The sequence below is a fragment of the Passer domesticus genome, chromosome 13, assembly GCF_036417665.1.
Source record: "Passer domesticus isolate bPasDom1 chromosome 13, bPasDom1.hap1, whole genome shotgun sequence".
NCBI lineage: Eukaryota > Metazoa > Chordata > Aves > Passeriformes > Passeridae > Passer > Passer domesticus.
This window is the reverse complement of record NC_087486.1, coordinates 3,754,579-3,771,518: the sequence shown is the minus strand read 5'-3', so window position 1 is coordinate 3,771,518 and position 16,940 is coordinate 3,754,579. Positions and strand designations below refer to the sequence as shown.

At 40.8% G+C, this 16,940-nt stretch overlaps 1 protein-coding gene across 3 annotated transcripts in view; it reads right to left on the bottom strand.

The window, feature by feature from the left end:
* The window catches only part of RNF145 (ring finger protein 145), a 45,504-nt gene that overhangs the window by 19,614 nt on the left and 8,950 nt on the right, over positions 1-16,940 (bottom strand). For all 3 annotated transcript variants that reach the window (XM_064387548.1, XM_064387550.1, XM_064387549.1), the window contains exons 2-3: positions 16,534-16,747; positions 7,821-7,929 (exon numbers count right to left, since the gene is read on the bottom strand). In XM_064387548.1, the coding sequence (XP_064243618.1) occupies positions 7,821-7,929; positions 16,534-16,717 (293 nt within the window). In that variant the 5' untranslated portion in view covers positions 16,718-16,747. The remainder of the gene's footprint in view (positions 1-7,820; positions 7,930-16,533; positions 16,748-16,940) is intronic.

Sequence of the window (16,940 nt, the reverse complement as noted above, 5' to 3'; positions counted from 1 at the left end):
CTCCACTCCAGGCAGCTGCAGCTCCACCCTCGTTAGGGCACCAGCAGCACAAAACCCCTGAGTTTGTTTCTGGCTGATCCTGCCCAGGACTCACATCTACCTGCATCACATCCCAGGAATGCCAGACAGACACACTGGGTCTGACCCTGCATGGAGCTCGCAGAGTCTGTTTGCTCGAGGGGCAATTCAGTTATTCCGTGTTTATTTTTATCACTGAGGCCAGCCACACTTGCTGGGAGCAGATGCAGACAAAGCACAGCAAAACAGGACTGGAAACCACAGTCAGTACAAGAACTGCTCTTTTTATTTTAGTACAGAAATAGATGCAATTTAGTGCTTCTGGGACCATTCACTTCTCCCCAGAAATGTGGGAATATATACCCTGCTCCTAGGATTAACTTGCTACTCCAAGCAAAGGTATTCACATTTTCACTTGCAAAAAAATCTCTGGAATTCAAGATATAAATCTCAAAGTACTAAAACAAACACTTCAAAGCCTGTTCTTCATAGCTGACAACACTGCCTACTCAGAGCAGCTTTTCAAGTGTCATAGTATATGTGAGGTATGTTGAAATTAGTTCTTTAGACTGCAACCTACAATTAAAAGCACATGAGGACTGAAAAGGCACCTCAAATGACAATTCTAGACAGAAATCTTCCCCCTGTTCTCCAGGTACAGCTAAGCACAACTGCTTCTTTTCCACCTTCCAAAATCCATAAGGTTGTAATCCCTCAGGCAAAGGGGTTATTTTTATTTATTTACATCATATGGACCAGCAGAAAGCACTTTCTGAAGGCATCAGCAACACAAACAGGACAATCCATCAGTTACAGAAGAGAGAAAAAAATAACAGCCCTTGCAAGAATCTGGAGATGGCTTTTTGTCTTAGCAAAATCATGCTCCAGCCTCAAATTTTGGCTGGAAACACTGGCTATTTCTAAGCTGCTGGAAGGAAAGCAGTGAAGACATCAAGTTTCTTCTACATTTGTTAGGAAACAGGTTATAAAATCATCCAGGATACCAAGTGCAGCAAGATGACCTTACACAACTTAGCCAGGAGACACGAACAAAGCTGCACTTACAGTTCCTCCTTCAACACCAGACCGTGCTTGGAGATGACCCAAATTTCTTTGAGCTGCATTTCTTGCTGTTGTCTGATTCAGTCATCTGCACAGAGGTCTGCACTTGGCTGAATTCTCTAAGTAACTCTCAATTATAACTGAGTCTTAGGCCCACCAGTTTGGAGAAGCGATGTTTTAAGATCTCCTAAATTTTTTAAACAGTATTTTTAGCTGCTGGCTGAATGAGGAAAGTGAAAGCAATGATTCTCCTATTACCAGTACAAACACAAGGATCTTTTGGCACAGACACCAATCAGAAGATGCCTCAAACAGCTGCAGTGCCATACAAGATGCTGAAAAAAGCAAGTGCCTGCACTCAATTTTGATCAATTAAAACTGTATTAATCTCCGGATTGTTCACTTTACTGCAGCAGTGTAAGAAAACAAGAATGCTAAAATCATTATTTACTAGTTAATGAAATGACTGAAACTACATTACTTTGGAAAATTGGGATTTAAGAATAAAGCTTAGATCACATTGCCTGCTGTTCATTCTGCAGATTCATTCCCAGCCTCATTTAATCCAACTGCTGGCCTGATAACAGGTACCCATGGACAGTCAAGACTAAATTGCTCCAAAGGTGATAATTTCTCACATATGATTGTTTCTTTGTTACTGAGGGGCCAAAAGGTCTTCCATTACTAAAAACATGCTTTATAATTGAGTGACATAAGGTACAGTGGTTATCTGACCTGACTCATATTGCTGACATTTACTTTGGGTGATTAATCTGCACTGTCAACATCAAACACACTCTCATAGGTTTCTAATGTCTACAGACAATCTTAAAATTAAGTGTATTTTAAGTTTGTCCATAAGAAACAATTCAGTCTCTTGCTCCCAACCCTTCTCATTTTAAGCTCTGTGAGGCTCAACACACCTGGGATGCAATCATAATAAAACTGCAAAACATGAAATAAGATATTGATGTGAACTCCAGTTTTAGCATTAAACAGTGTGTTTAATCATGTCACTTCTATTCTGCATAACTGCATCACTTATTTTTCCCAAGCTGCTTTTTGCTGGAAATGGGTTAAAGAAATGTGATTCTTTTAAGCAAGACATTTGTGCTACTCATATGAAATAAAACCAGCATCCACCTTCCTTGTCAGGAGCAGCAGGACTGTGATAAATTAATCTAGCTCACTGCATTCTTTCAAACTGCATTCTTTTGTCTGAGTAGTTTTCCTTAGCATGAGTAGCTGAAGCTGCTGGAGTCTTCAGCCACAAGCTGCAAGCTCCACCTAGAAAAGCTGAACTTATCCTGAACTCCTGCTCAGTTACACGAAGGGAGGCCCTGAGAGCAGTGTGAGCTCTGGGTCACGGCAGATGCTGCAACCCAGCCAAATAAAATCAGCCAACACCCACCTGGAGACAGAGACAGAATCCAACAGGGAGCAGGAAGATCCCAGGCCAAAACCCACCACTGGACCCAGGGCTGTGTGCAAAGCACACCAAGAGTGGATGCAGGATGGGTGCATTGACTGTGAGGGTGCAAAGGCTCAGAGATTTCTGTGTTCTGGGTCCCTGGCTGGAGGCACCCAGCTCAAGCTGCTCCTATTGCTGCTCTACTCCATTATTAAACTCATTTTTCTTGGGATTGGAAACTGCTGCAGGAAACCACTTTCACACCTCCTTGTCTCCCAATACCCAAGTGCTGGCATCAGGTGAGTTCACCAGGTACCTCTGGAGCAGGAGGCATTGAAGGGTGAGTGTTAAAACTCCCAGGCAGATTTGGAGAAGGTCCTGCAGTGGGTTTGAGTCTCTCCCAGTATCAGGGTGTGTTTGAGTCCCCCCTCTACTGCAGCTCACTCACAGCTGCACAGCCTGATCAGGCAGTAATGTGCACACAGAAAGGGGATTCAATGCCACGTGTAAAAATGGGGTTCAAGTCCCCCACAGCAATGGGAAATCTAATCCTTTAGATACAAACTGTTGGCCAAATCTGACACTAAGATTGGATCCATCTGCACCCATGCTCCTCTCTGAACCTCGTGACTCCACAGAGGGTCTCCCTGAATCTTTTTTGCTGCTTTTTCTTTATTCTTTCTGGTAACAGGGAACAAACTCAGCCTAGAAAAGGGGATGCCCTTGGCCAAGGTATTGCAAAATTGAGAAAAGATTTATGGTACAGCTCAATTATCTAAAGAGCACACAGTGGCCTTGTGCCAGGAGGAATGGCCATATATTACTAGGACAGCTGGTGGGGGCCCCAGGAAATTTGGCCACTACATGGAACTCTCAATCAATTAAGACTCACTTATTTACGACTCCACTTAGAGGATAAAAGCCCTAGACAAATGCATTGCTGCTTTAGGGAAAGAAAATTGGATACACCAGTCTCATGTCAAACGAGGGGTGAGTAACCAGCCAGCTAATGAATGATGGCACTATGAAGAACTGATACTCTGAGATGAAGTGGGACAGCTCACTCACCACTCCTGGTGCTGTTAACCCAGATGACCACAGCTGCATGGATAAGTACATAATCAATGCACAATTCAGTGTGGTATAAAGTTAACAGGTCTAAAGGGGAGCTAATTCACATGGATTGTTAGGGGCTGGGTTACCCAGCCCCTAAAGCTTTGTAAAACCCAAAGAAGCAGCTCTTACTTTCCAACCACTGCCTCACTGCCCAGCACAACAAGCTCAGCCACCAGCCCTCCACAGGTAAGGGAGGAATTGATCCCAGAAATTTCTGGAATCAGCACTAGCTCTTAGCTGCACCCAAGCACAATTGTAGATATGATCTATGGTAGCCACAACCATAAGAGAAGGGGAAAGGTGTATCTCACACGTTGAAATTAAAAAAAAAAAAAAAACCTGAGAAAATGTAACTGATTTTGAGAGTTCCAACAGTGGTGGTATGTATCCAATTTCCCATATAGGCCCAGAGTAAAAATGGCACAGCTTTTGTCTCAACAATATCAGAATGCACCACAGACCCAATCCCTGTATTGGGATTGAATCATGATGGAACTGCTCTCTACCCACCAGAGCTGAGTATGGGCCCAACACAACAGTATCAAATGGCAGCCTCAATGTTGATGCATGTGTTCAACAACAGGGATTTGTGAAAGTAAAACCATCAAAACTCAAGACATTTGTTTTGACACTGAACAAAACGTCTGTCACTTGAAACACATTCCAAAGAAACCCCTGAAACTGTACTTGCCTGTATTGGAAAAGGACGTGTTTGTGTAAGAACCCTTTGTAAATAACATCACTACAGGGACAAATAATCACTCAGTTACTTCTAACTGTAGAAACACTGTGGGATGCAATTTTAATTATTCAGCTCCTATTATATCCAATCAATGGTTACAGTCCAATTATACTTAAGCTAAAATTTACTACCTATCCCCATCAGAATGAATCCTGCACTGGTGAGGAAGCCACTAAAACCTGATGACCTATATCAACTGCTGGAACGTGTCCAAAACAATGGACAAAAAATTCCAGTCACCATTCAGTGCAGAAGAGATGCATCATGTCTTGCAAAGAGCAATGAAGGAGGCACAACACTGATGGTGGAAAACTCTCTTTGGGTGGTCACCAACAGCAATGTAATCTATATTCAGATGCTCCATCCAGTGGTGACCATGTTCACTCTGTTTATATTGTGCCTGTTGCTTGTAATAACAGTGTATGTGAGAATAAGGGTTGTATTTAAAGACTGAGTTCCTTTTGGCACATGAGCAGGAATGGTTAATAAAAAAAAGCAGGACTGCTGTAAATCAAGTTTAGTTAGCTGTGTTCTTTTAACTGTATTCTGTGCTGTCTGAGTGGCTTTGCTTACCAAAATCAGCTAAAGCTGCTGGAGTTTGAGGCCACGAGCTCCAAACTCTCACCAGCTCCAAGCTCCCACCTAGAAAAGTCAAACTTATCTTGAACTCCTGCTCAGTTACATGAAGGGAGGCCCTGAGACCTCCAGTGTGAACTGGAAGATAAGGAGGCTACAACTCAGCAGATGCTGCAACCCAGCCAGATAAAAGCAGCCAACACCCACCTGGAGACAGAGAAAGAATCCAACAGGGGGCAAGAAGATCCCAGACCAAAACCCACCACTGGACCCAGGGCTGTGTGCAAAGCACACCAAGAGTGGATGCAGGATGGGTGCATTGACTGGAAAGGTACAAAGGCCCAAGGATTTGTGTGCTCTGGGTCCCTGGCTGGAGGCACCCAGCTCAAGCTGTTCCTATTACTGTGCCACTCCATTATTAAACTGATTTCTCCTGAAATTGGAGACTAGACTGCTGCAGGAAACCTAAGGCAAAGAGATTTCATTAAATTGGATTTTGGGTTCTTAAAGCTGACTTCTCTTCTTTCCATAAACAGATGGTATGTTATTTCCACCCAAATTGCCAGGTTAGCATGCTACATACAAATGTAGCATCTTCTGGGGTGCTCCAAGTATTCACAAATACTACCTAAACCATCTTTGCACATTAAGGTAATTCTCAGCTCAGCAGGTAAGGAAACAAAACATTTTAAAAATTAAGTAACTTGTCAAGGTCACATAAACCTGGAAGTCTGAAGTCAGAGCTTAACTATAAAATTCAGATGATCTTATTCCCAGACTTGCAGATGAAGTGCAAGCTATTTCTGGGATGGAAAAAAAGCACTGAAAGCTGAAGTCTTTCAACAGCTCAGAATTTCCAGGACACTGCAGAGTCACAAGTGCCAGATGATTCTGGTCTTGTTCTATAATTTGCACTAACCAAACTGGCCTCAATATAAGACCTCTTCACTGGTCTTAAATAGCATCCCAACTGGTCGTGCATGCAAGCAAGTCCCTGGAAGTTTTCAGCTCTGAGCAGAATTGCTAACAAAAAACATTGATAAACAGTTTGCATGTGTGACTTCTGTATGTCTTGTAATGATCAGGCGGCTAAATAGAAACATAAGTTGGAACTGGATAGCTTTGGCAATAAGAGGAATGGCTCTGCCAACAGATATGTCTGTCACATTTTACTATTTCCAGTATGAAAACTAATAGGATTCAACAATTCTTTTGTTGGACTAATTCAAGTGTCACTTTCCCTGACTGTACAAAGGCTTCAGCTGAGAGCCCCTTGCACTGTGCTTCCTTCCAAAGCAACCCAGCCTAGGGAATGGGTGAGCTCACTTAGAAATGTCAGCAGCTACATTTACCTTGCAAATACCTTGGGAATACTGCTGGACTATTTGAATCCATGACATCTTTTAATTAAATATATTTTTTTGTACTAGTTGATGCAAGATTTAATTAAAAGTCTTTATTACCTCGCTCCAGGAGCACCAAATAGAGAAAGCTTAGTAGGAACACACAGAACAGTTCAAGCAGTATTTACTAAATACATTACAATAAAGCCTATTAAGTTTCAAACCTCACAGAGGAACAGAAGTCAGAATTTCTGTCACACAGAAATACAAACAAGGTATTAGAAGCAAACACAGTGCTATCCCTTAATGTATCAACCAAACACATAACATCTCCCTTTCTTCTAAAAAAATTTAAAGACCTGGAATGGCATAAACACCTCCAGCTGTAAATGTTCTGCACCAAAGTCCTGTGTCTGATGGGCTTTTGTTACTCGATTTATTACTTCAACACTTAAATGATGTTTAGCTTGCTTTTTCTAATAAATAAGCCTTTAACCCTAGAAGAAACACCCACAAACTCCATCTGTAACAACTCAGGACTCCCCTGAGGATGACAAAAAAACCATTTTTTCCTTCCTACTGAGGCAATAAGAGGCTATAACTCCTCTCTTGTACACTCATCCTTTTCAGGAAATCACTAACTGCAACCCTGACAGCCACAACAGCGACATGTCAAATCATCACAAAACCTTCATTAACACTCCCCTGAACTGCAACATATCAGGAAAAACATTCCAGCAAATGCTCTTGAACAATTTTGATGTGGAAACAACAAAACTATCACCTCCATTAAATCAATCGAAAGCACATTTTTAAATGTTTCCCATCAGCAGGCACCAAAACAAGTCAGGCTCAAATCCATATTTTCAAAACTTCCCATGCAAAGCCTTTAATGTGATGGCAGTGTCTTTGGTTCCAATTAAACATTGTGTCAGTATGAAAGTTTACACTGGCTTTCAACACATTTAGCTGAGGCCAAACAAAGATGGTTGATTCTGTCTTGTTTGACTCAGAGTTCTCCAGACTCCTGCTCTGTGTTTCAGATCCAAAACACCTGCATCCAATGTAAATTCAAATTTGTGTAATACACTTTAAGAATAAATTCCACTACTACTTTGCTTTTACTGGATTCCAGATCTCTATTTGGTCTCTCTCCTGAGGTGCCAGGAAACTAAAAGTAACATCCTGTCTGCTGTGTAAAACACCTCAGTGCTGAAAGCATTTTAACTGAGCCACTGAGTAACTTAGACTACTGCATCAGAGGCCACATTTACTCTTGTGCTAAGTGCTTTCTCTCCTTAAATTGATGGGCACTACACTCCCCAGGCAAGTAGCTCAAAATTCCTGGTGTTTTTCAATTACTTCAAAGAACTACTTGGCTGCATATTTAATTCTGCAAACTTTCCCAAAGACAAAGAACAGCAAGATATATTTAGGTGTTTGACATAGAAAAAAGGCCTCCACAAAACCATTTATAGAAAACAATAACAAAATAACTGTTATTTTTGTAATGTCCAAACCAAGCTAAAAACAGTCATCCATTTATCCTTACCTGGAAATTTGGTGCCCAGCATAAAGCAGCAGTGCAGTCAAAAAGTACAGGTAAAGCTGAACCAGGTGTTGCCTTGGTAAAGTAAGGAGCACAACACTTAAGATGTAACCTGTAACAAAAAGCAGAAGCTGGTATTTAAAAAAATGCTATCTAACACCAAATTAAAATAACACTTAGCATGTTCACAATTTAAGATGAGGACACAGAGGCTTTACTCCATATTAGTCATACTAAAGCCCACTCCAGCTATCAGGGTTGCATAAATCAAGGACAAGACCTGCCACAGCCTAGGATTTGTAGCTTTTCATCCCAGCAGTTCCTGCACTTCTCATTAGCATTTAGTGAGGCTGTTGAAAATGACCCAATGCAGACCCAGCTTTTCTCTTTAAGACCACAGCCTGGCTGCTCAGCAGCCCCTCCAACAAGCAGAACCCTGATCCTTATTTTCAAAAGGATCTCTCTCAGAGACCCACACAAAGCAGTGCTTTGAAGTCCACTCCATAAGTGGGTGCTGCATGTCCAAACTCCTCCTTTCCAGACAGGCTGCAGGTCAAAAACCCAGCTCATGGTGCCCTTACAAATATTTATTTCCAAGCTCTCTCTCCATCACTGCAGTGCACTCGTACTCTTTCTGAAGGTCAGTTCAAGTGCCTGGCACTGAGATCCATTTAGGAAAACAACCCAGCAACAGCCAACTGCTCCCCTGAAGCTACGAAAAAAATGCTAGAGAAGAAGATATCCTGACCCTCACAGCCACACCAGTCATGCCACATTTAAAGTTTCGTACATTTATTCAGCAACATCAGGCACGGTCTTTTTAGCTAATTTATATTTTGAGCTTTTGAAATATATTTAATAATGCAACTGTAGATTAAGCACTTATAAGCAGTGGCACAACCAGGTATTATAAAACAGCTGGAGAACACAGCATGTTCCAGTATTTGAAAAAGATATTTCAGAGTCAGTATTTATGAAGAAGTATTTCAAGGCTGCTTAGTATCTGCCACGTTCAATAAGCCACCTCTGTAAAATTCTACCAACAGTTTGTTCTTCAAAATCTTGCAAGGTGCTCCTAGAAAAGACAACAGACCCACAGGATGGAAAGCAGAGAGAGATCAATTTAGGTAAAACAGATTACAGGATCAATGACAGACAAAGCCTATTTACTTACCTTTTAAAAATACCAGTATATCATATATGTATTTAACATTAAAGATAATTTTTCAATCATCTTCATGTAGTGGATGTGACAAGTTGCACATTTGTCTCAGGATGTGCTTTTTAAAAAGCTGAAATAATTGGTAGTATCTTTTCTTAAAAATCAAGTGTCATACAAGTCACTAATTCTTTACAATGTCACTTTGAGGACAGGCTGGGAGAGTTGGGGCTGTTCGGCCTGGAGAACAGTATAATTTTTATTTTGAGCTTTTTTAAAGGGGCCTGAAACACAGCACTCCATCAGTCTCCTTCTAGCAACTGTTTTATACAGAATAACTTGCTTCTACTTACAGCACATCAGATGTTCCACACCATCAGTTTGTGCATTTGCTGGAATTCCTGTTTGCCACCTTCCTTCCTTCCTTCTACCAAACACACAAATGACAAGAGCAGGAACTCCTCAGCAGTCTCCATGAAGACATTTCACTACCTTGCACCACACCACAGCCTCACGAGCCAGCTCCAGAGCTCTCAAACCATCTGCAGACATTCCTACATCTCATCTCTGCTACACTCACCCCTGGGTTCCTTTGTGAGGGACAATTCTCCCTGAGGAACAACCCACAAGCATCTATCATTCCAGCACAAGTCAAATCTCCCTAAACCTTTCCTTCTCACTGTAGCCTGTGACTCACCTTCAGGTGGAGAACTAAACAGAGTTTATTATGCAGTCTTTTATTCCTTTATTACTCTATAAATAGTTTTAGAATACCTGTTTGCTGTATCTGTATTTAAGTTCTGTCATCTTTGCCTTATTCTATCACAAGAAAGTCTGCTCCTTGGCCGTGTGATGATGTACCTGAGCAAGAGCAGGATGGTTTCTGTAAAAGTAACACGTTTTAGAGGGCAGTAACAAAGACGTGATACATGCAAGGACTTCAGATATCACTGAAGTTCATTCTTCTCTACATGAGCACGAATTTAATCAAAATACTTAGGATCCTTCAGGATACAGTGAAGGAGTGGAAAAAAAAATAAAAGTCTAAATTAAAAGATGAAGCAAGTGCTGTCACAGTGCCTTCTAAGCAGCAGGCTTCCACAGTGCACAGATGCTCAGATCTGTGCAGGGAAGCAGCACGAGACAGCCAAGGTTACTGCAGAGGCTTCAGCAATGAACTCCACTGCTCAGGAGTTTGGGCTGGAATGTAAATGTTCACTTTGAAGCAGCCATTTGGTTTAATTGTTAGACTTTGAAGAGGGGGAGAGCAACAGACATTTAAAGTAGTTGCCATTCAATCTTATTTACAATTTCCTCTCATGACTCGGTAAGAGGGAGATTTCAGCACACTTCATACTGCAATATTTGCATTTTTGCTGCAGAGGCCCTATTCCCAAAGTGGTACCAACCTCATTTTTATCAACAAAGCTTCCACCAAAAAAAAAGCCAAATAATTCTTTACCAACCCATCCAACTGCAGAAGAAAAGGAAGACAAGATCAAATTCAAACATACTTTCAATAATATTCTATTCCCTTTGTTCTCATACAGACAAATGAAGTAATTAGTGTACGACACAAATAAGACTCCACTTAAAAAAAAAAGGACCAGGAAATAAAATTCCTCACAGTAGCTTGCTCATCCAAATCATTACATTCTGTTTTCATTTGCACCTCCTCTGCCAGAAGAAAACACGATGCTGAGAATATCAGCATCTCTCCCTCTCTCTCTTTGGAAAGTCCACAAGGACGTACAGTTTGAGAAACTTACATCTAACTGGGTAACCTCTGAGCAGGGGTTAACAATAACTAACACTCACTCCATCCCAATGGAGCTTTTGAGCTCTGTGTGAGCAGTGAGCACTCCCCTCCTTTGATTTGGGCTGTGCTATTTTTGCTCTTGGGACTTGGTGCATTGTCCCTTTTGACTCACCATGTACATTTCTGTACAAAGCAAGCAGCAGGCTCAGGGAAGCCCAATTCCTGCCCCAGGAAAGGAATGGTTCTAATAAACGTTAAAAACAATAAACAAAAAAGATAAAGGAAAGACAGAATAATCTTTCCTGAATACAGAGTGCCCTAGTGCCACAACACCAAGAGACTTGCACCTTTATGCCTCCAGCTGTTAGGAGCACTACAGAAGACACATTCTGCCAAATTTAAAAACACAAATTCCCCACTCAGCTCCTATTCAGGAGCACAAGGAAGCAGAGAACTTCTACTGCCTCTCATGCAAGATGGTACAGATTTAGGCTCCACTGGAGAAAATAAACTGTGAAAATCATCCTAAGCAGAAAAGCAGACTTAAACACTGCCAGACAAGAACATTGGTGTATTAACCAGTTCATGACCTCATTTACAACCTGTTGATTCAGCTCCATGAAACCTCTGGCTGTGCAGTGCTCATTGTTCAGTGAGCAGCAGCTCAGACTGCCTTTCAGCAATCTCTCTCCATTTATGCACCACCAAGGTGTTCCCAGCTTCCCTCACCAGAATTACCTCTGCCGACTCAGGTGTCTGAGGTTTATTGACTGCACACAATGGAGGCTTCTGGAACATGATCAAAGTCACAACTCATCCTCTTTATGAAGCACTTTAGTGCTCATTTGCATGATTACAGATCCCTTGTGTCCATTTCATATTATCACTCACAGTTTCCTGCACATTTAGTCTAAAAGTGAGAACTTTGCACATCAAAGAGTTCATAACATTTCTTAATAAGGCCACACCAACTCTCGGAGTGCCAGAAAGCAGGAGCACAATTGCCTGGATTCTACCAGGAAATTAATTCAGGGGGCCCTACTTTTCCATTTTCCCACATCCTACAAGGGCAAAGTGTCCATGATTTGCAAAGCAACTTGCTGGGAAGCAGCAAGTCATGAGCCACAGACTCCATCCCAACACGAATCTCCTGCCTCAAAGAGGGATCAGTGCACTCTGAGTTAGTCACTGCACTTCAGCCTAATCCTCCACTGTCCTCATTTCAGTTTGTTCAGACAATATCTGGCCACTACATGCAAGTGCCAATAGAACAGGACATACTTCTGAAAGCCTGCATTTGAAATGGCAGAAGTACTACAGAAACAACTGGCAACTTTATTTTTAGTGTGTCTGATTCTCAGGATCACCAGACTGGTTACATTGGAATTTACACAGATTTAATAAATTGTCAATGTCTAAATCACCCATCTCAAGAGAGAATGATTTTTTAAAAGATATACTTTTACATACCTGTCCTCCAGAAAATGCCAGAAAATTAGTTCAAAACTTAGAAAGCACACACCTAAACATACTTGCATATAAGGAAATTGGCATTTACTCAATCATGGCTCAGAACAACTAAAAACAGAGATCAGAAATCCTGTTATCAACATCTGCACATCTTGGTGAAAATAATGCCAACAAAACAATTTATTCATTACTGGGGAACTGCCATCAACAGCTGTTTCTTCAATTTTTAAATGCACAACAGATTGGGTACTTTTAAGTATAAATAATCCAAGAAATTGAGTGCTTTACAGAGATTTGCAGTATTGTCTGAACAAATAAAATGGACTTTTGATTCTAGTTCTGCCATATGATTCAGAGGCTCTTTATAAATCTTTATAAATAAGATAAGCTGAAATGCTGTCATGAGATTGGTATTCAGAATCAAAATTTTTAAGTACCTCCTTTCAAAATTCTTTCAAAAAGGCTGCTAGTAGCTTCTTTAAGGAAAAAAAAATAGTGATATGGTTTCCAAAAAAGAGACATCAGCTTTATACAGAAAAGGTACCTGAAATTATCCATATGCTGAGAAAGCTGCTTAGGAAAAACCTACAACATTTAGGGAGCAGTAGAGGAACCTTCAGTCCTGAGTCAGAAAATAAAAAGGGCTGTGCTGGATTTTGAGCATGGCACACTCTCTACCTCCTCCTGTGTCCTACCAACTGCAGCACACACTGCATCTTATCCAAGAAGAGAATGAGAAGACGTAACAAGTGATTATTTTAAGAAATAAAGACCAAGTCCATGTCATCAAATTGCACTTGATTAAAAATAGCTACAGTTTAAAATTAAATAGTAACACTCAGAAAATAGTTCTACAAGCCATTTATCTAAATGCTGCTGGCAGGAGAAAGACAGAAGACAGCAAAGACAGAGGCAGCAAAGCCAGAGATGCTGGTTCTAAGCAGGACCTCATCTTTGTATGAATTAACTGTATTTACACATTTAAGTCATGCATCCTTTCTTGCAATTTTAGGAAAATAGTTTCTGTAATGAATCAATTCATTTTTTCTCACACTGAAGCTTCACTTGGCACTTCTTACAGGGTTTGTACCAGAGTAGAGTACCCTTCCCCTTAAAAGGCAACATAAAAACAGAAATCTAAATAAAAGATCTTCTGCGTAAGGCACGAGAGCTGAAACAAAAGCAGGCAGACCAAAGGGTGCAATCAGCACACAAGGGCAGGAAGTCCAGCAGGTCTGTCCTCCCTCAAGCCCCCCTCATAAAAGCAGCATTCATAACAAGCAGCTCACACCTAGCAAGTAATGTGACCAAGAGATTAAAGTATTAACCATGCAGTTCAAGAAACTGTCATTACAAACAGGTTGTGAAAGATGACACACCTTCCACCTATTCCAAATATTTGTTTTTTTCCTGAGAACTTCTTTTTATTTTTTGTAATGACAAAGAATATAGTTTAAGATAGAAAACTGCTCTCTTTTTACTCTTGAGTAAGAAAACCCTGTATTTTGTGCAATTCTGTGCCTCACCCATGACAGTGACTTAAATTCCAAGCCTGGCTCTGATTATAGGTTAAGCTCATAACTCTTTCCATCTAGCTCAGAGTATTTACCACTTGGCACAAAGAGCATCGCTTTGCCCTGCTTCACAGGAGGAAATTACGTGGTTTCAACTTTTTTCCACCTTCTCCACCAAAAGGACACAAAAAGAAGTGTCTGTTTTCTCACAGCTACTCTACAGTGCAGAAGAAAATGGAGCAGTCTGGCAGTGAGTGCTAATCTACCCGACACAGAGGTTGCACCAATTCTAACCAGAAATTTATCTCTGCTGTTTGCACTGCTCTGTGCATATTTAGTTAAATTTCATGCAGGTGAACTTGTGGTTGAGTGGTTATCAGGACTGAGTATTTTCCATTGCTCAAGCAGATAAGGGCTGTTTCATGGAAAGATATGAAAAGGAAAAGTTTTTTTCAAAGAATAAACTGCATTTTATAAGCTTTTATTATACTCACAGTACTGCTAACTGGAATGGGAATCACACAAGAACACACTCATTTCACTTGTTACATTTAAACAGAAAATACACTCCTGGTAACCCCCAGTTCTGAACAAATTTCCAATTCTGTCTCCTTAGTTCCAGGAAAAGGTTCACTATATAAAGATTGGTAGAGTTTATTAATTTTTAGGACTCTCTAATCAAATTGTTCCTTGAGCATCTGCCCGAGATAGATGCACCCAATTTCCTCAGCTGCTGGAAGCACTTACACAGCACTATATATAGCACTACAAGATACTGGCTTGTAGAAGAAATTCAGTGATTGTTTGATATTGCAAAGCTGCCACTGCATTTGCTGATAGTGTTTCCTAACTGCAAATATGAACAGAGAAATTTTTTTTCCTTAAATAAAGTAGATTAGCATGTTGAAACACATCCACAGTGAATTGTTGTTTAAATTATATGCTGGCAGTTAATTTCCTCAAATGTATCTTCAAAGAAGCTCAATTCTCCAAACTGGTGGAAAAGTACTTTGTTTTCCCTACAAATCCAATTTATATATTTTGATACATCATCTTAATTAATGTTATACTCTAAAGCAATGCAACTAAATCTATATAAAATGTCATGGAGGCATGTAAATTGATTTAGCCCAGCTTCACCCTGACACAGCTTAAATCCCCAGCAACCAAGGAAATGAAACACAGCAACTTCATGTGAAAAGTTTTGTCACTAAAAATTGTCCGAAAATCTTTTAAAACAAGTACCTTGTTTGACAATTTAGAAGCTCTTCTTGCTGAGCAACCACCAGTTGGAGAAATAGATTCAATGGTATAAAAGCAAGAAGTAAAAGAACTGCTGAGTGATTGTTCACCAGGACAAAAGTACCCCTTGTACAAGGAGCAAAAAGTCAGATTTCACTGGTTTAGCACAAAAATAGCAACCAGATGGAAAATTCTTTGGTAACAATACCCACCCCCTCTGTAGTGTTTTTTATTGGTGTATCTCAACATACTTTAACAAGGAAAAGATTATTAAATGCCTATTAAGAGGGGCTTTGTCATAGATGGAAATTACCCACTGCCATCTTGAAAACCTACTGCACAACTTTCAATTCTGCCTTAGAACCTGATCTGATAAAGTGATCCCTAAAAGCTTTGTGTGTGCACACAAATGCAGGAGAAAGCCAGCTGCAGGTACAGGCCACCACAGTCTTGTGTCACATTCACCAGCCCCAAACATGTTCTCTCCCACAGACAGAGGAAAAGGGACCTGTGACACCCTTGTTTTGTGCTGCAAGCACACTGCCATCCCAGCACGAGCATAGTGGAGCCATAACAAAGAAAGCTGCACACATTTTTAGTGCAGTAAATGACTTCCAGACAACAGACATTACAAAAAAAGGGAAGCCTCATGCCAACACTTTTGCAGTCAGGATTAAAGTCAGGACATGCTCCTTCAAAAGCCCAGTTTCCTAACTGCTTAAGTAAAGTGTGCTTCCTTTAGCTGACTGCACTGCATCTTTATCTTCCAAAACCATCTACAAGGAAGAAACACTCCAGAGTGGTTAAATTAAAAGCTAGCCCTTTCTCTCCAAGCCAAGCAGTGCTCAGGCAGATGCTTGCCAGAGATCCAGAGATCAAGCTCAACTGCCCAAATCCAATCCCTAATTTACCCCATGTGTAGATGAATCACACTCTCACCTGGAGAGCAGGTCCCAGAACACCAATCCTTTCATCTCCTAAAAACAGACATCTGGCATTCCAGAGCTAGACTTGCAGGCCAAGGCTCACACCTCAGCTGCCTGAGTTAGTAATTTTGTCCATTTATCTATAACACAGGGACTGGTTACCTGCTCGAATCCACTCACAGCACAGGGATGGTTCATAATGGTGTAAACTGAAGAGCCAAAATGGTGCAGCAAAGAAAACTAAATTTCTAATGCTGTGATCAGTCCAAACCAGGCTGTTTCTTCTCTAGCCTCTTGTTTAATGTTAAGTTTCTGTACTTCTTGTCTGCACAGCATTTCACAGCAGCCTCCTCATCAGTCACACACTGGCCAGAGTCCCTGTGCTCTTCTTTCAGGACATCAGTTGTGTTTCCAAACACCAGGTTTACTTGTAAAGGCTAAATAACAACAATCAGTAAAAACCCTGGGCATGATTTCTTTGTTGCTAACATAAACTGTCCCCTAGGCAGACTGTAATGAATGCATTGTCATGTTATTCTTTGTAATCAGTATATTAACATGCTATTACTAAATTCTTAAAATTCTTGTAGCAAGCCAAAAGGTATTTAGCAGAGTAGTATTTCCTCTTGAATAGATCTATACTTACCCACATAATGCATATTAAGGGCCAAGTACTTGTACTGGAAGAGAGGGTTGTTGTGCAGGCTACTTCTTTGGATCTGCTGGAAGAATGAGCTGACATCCCATCTGTACAAGACATCCAACAGCATGATGCTGGGGACCCTTAGGGCCACGTTTAATACTGCCTCCAACTTCTCCTTTGCAGCCATTCTCTTCCCTTTCTGTGAATTGGCAGCAGACTGTAAATAGCACAAGAGAGAGAAGAGTAATCAGATCAATCCCACTGTACAAACAGCCATTAGGCTTTGTGATCCTGTGAATGGGACTTCCTGTGTGGCCACAAACGGCTGAATGAATCGACTGAGTTAAACTCCAATCCAGACAGGACAGCTTCTATTTTGGCTATATAAAGGTCAATTTGCTAGCAGTTTT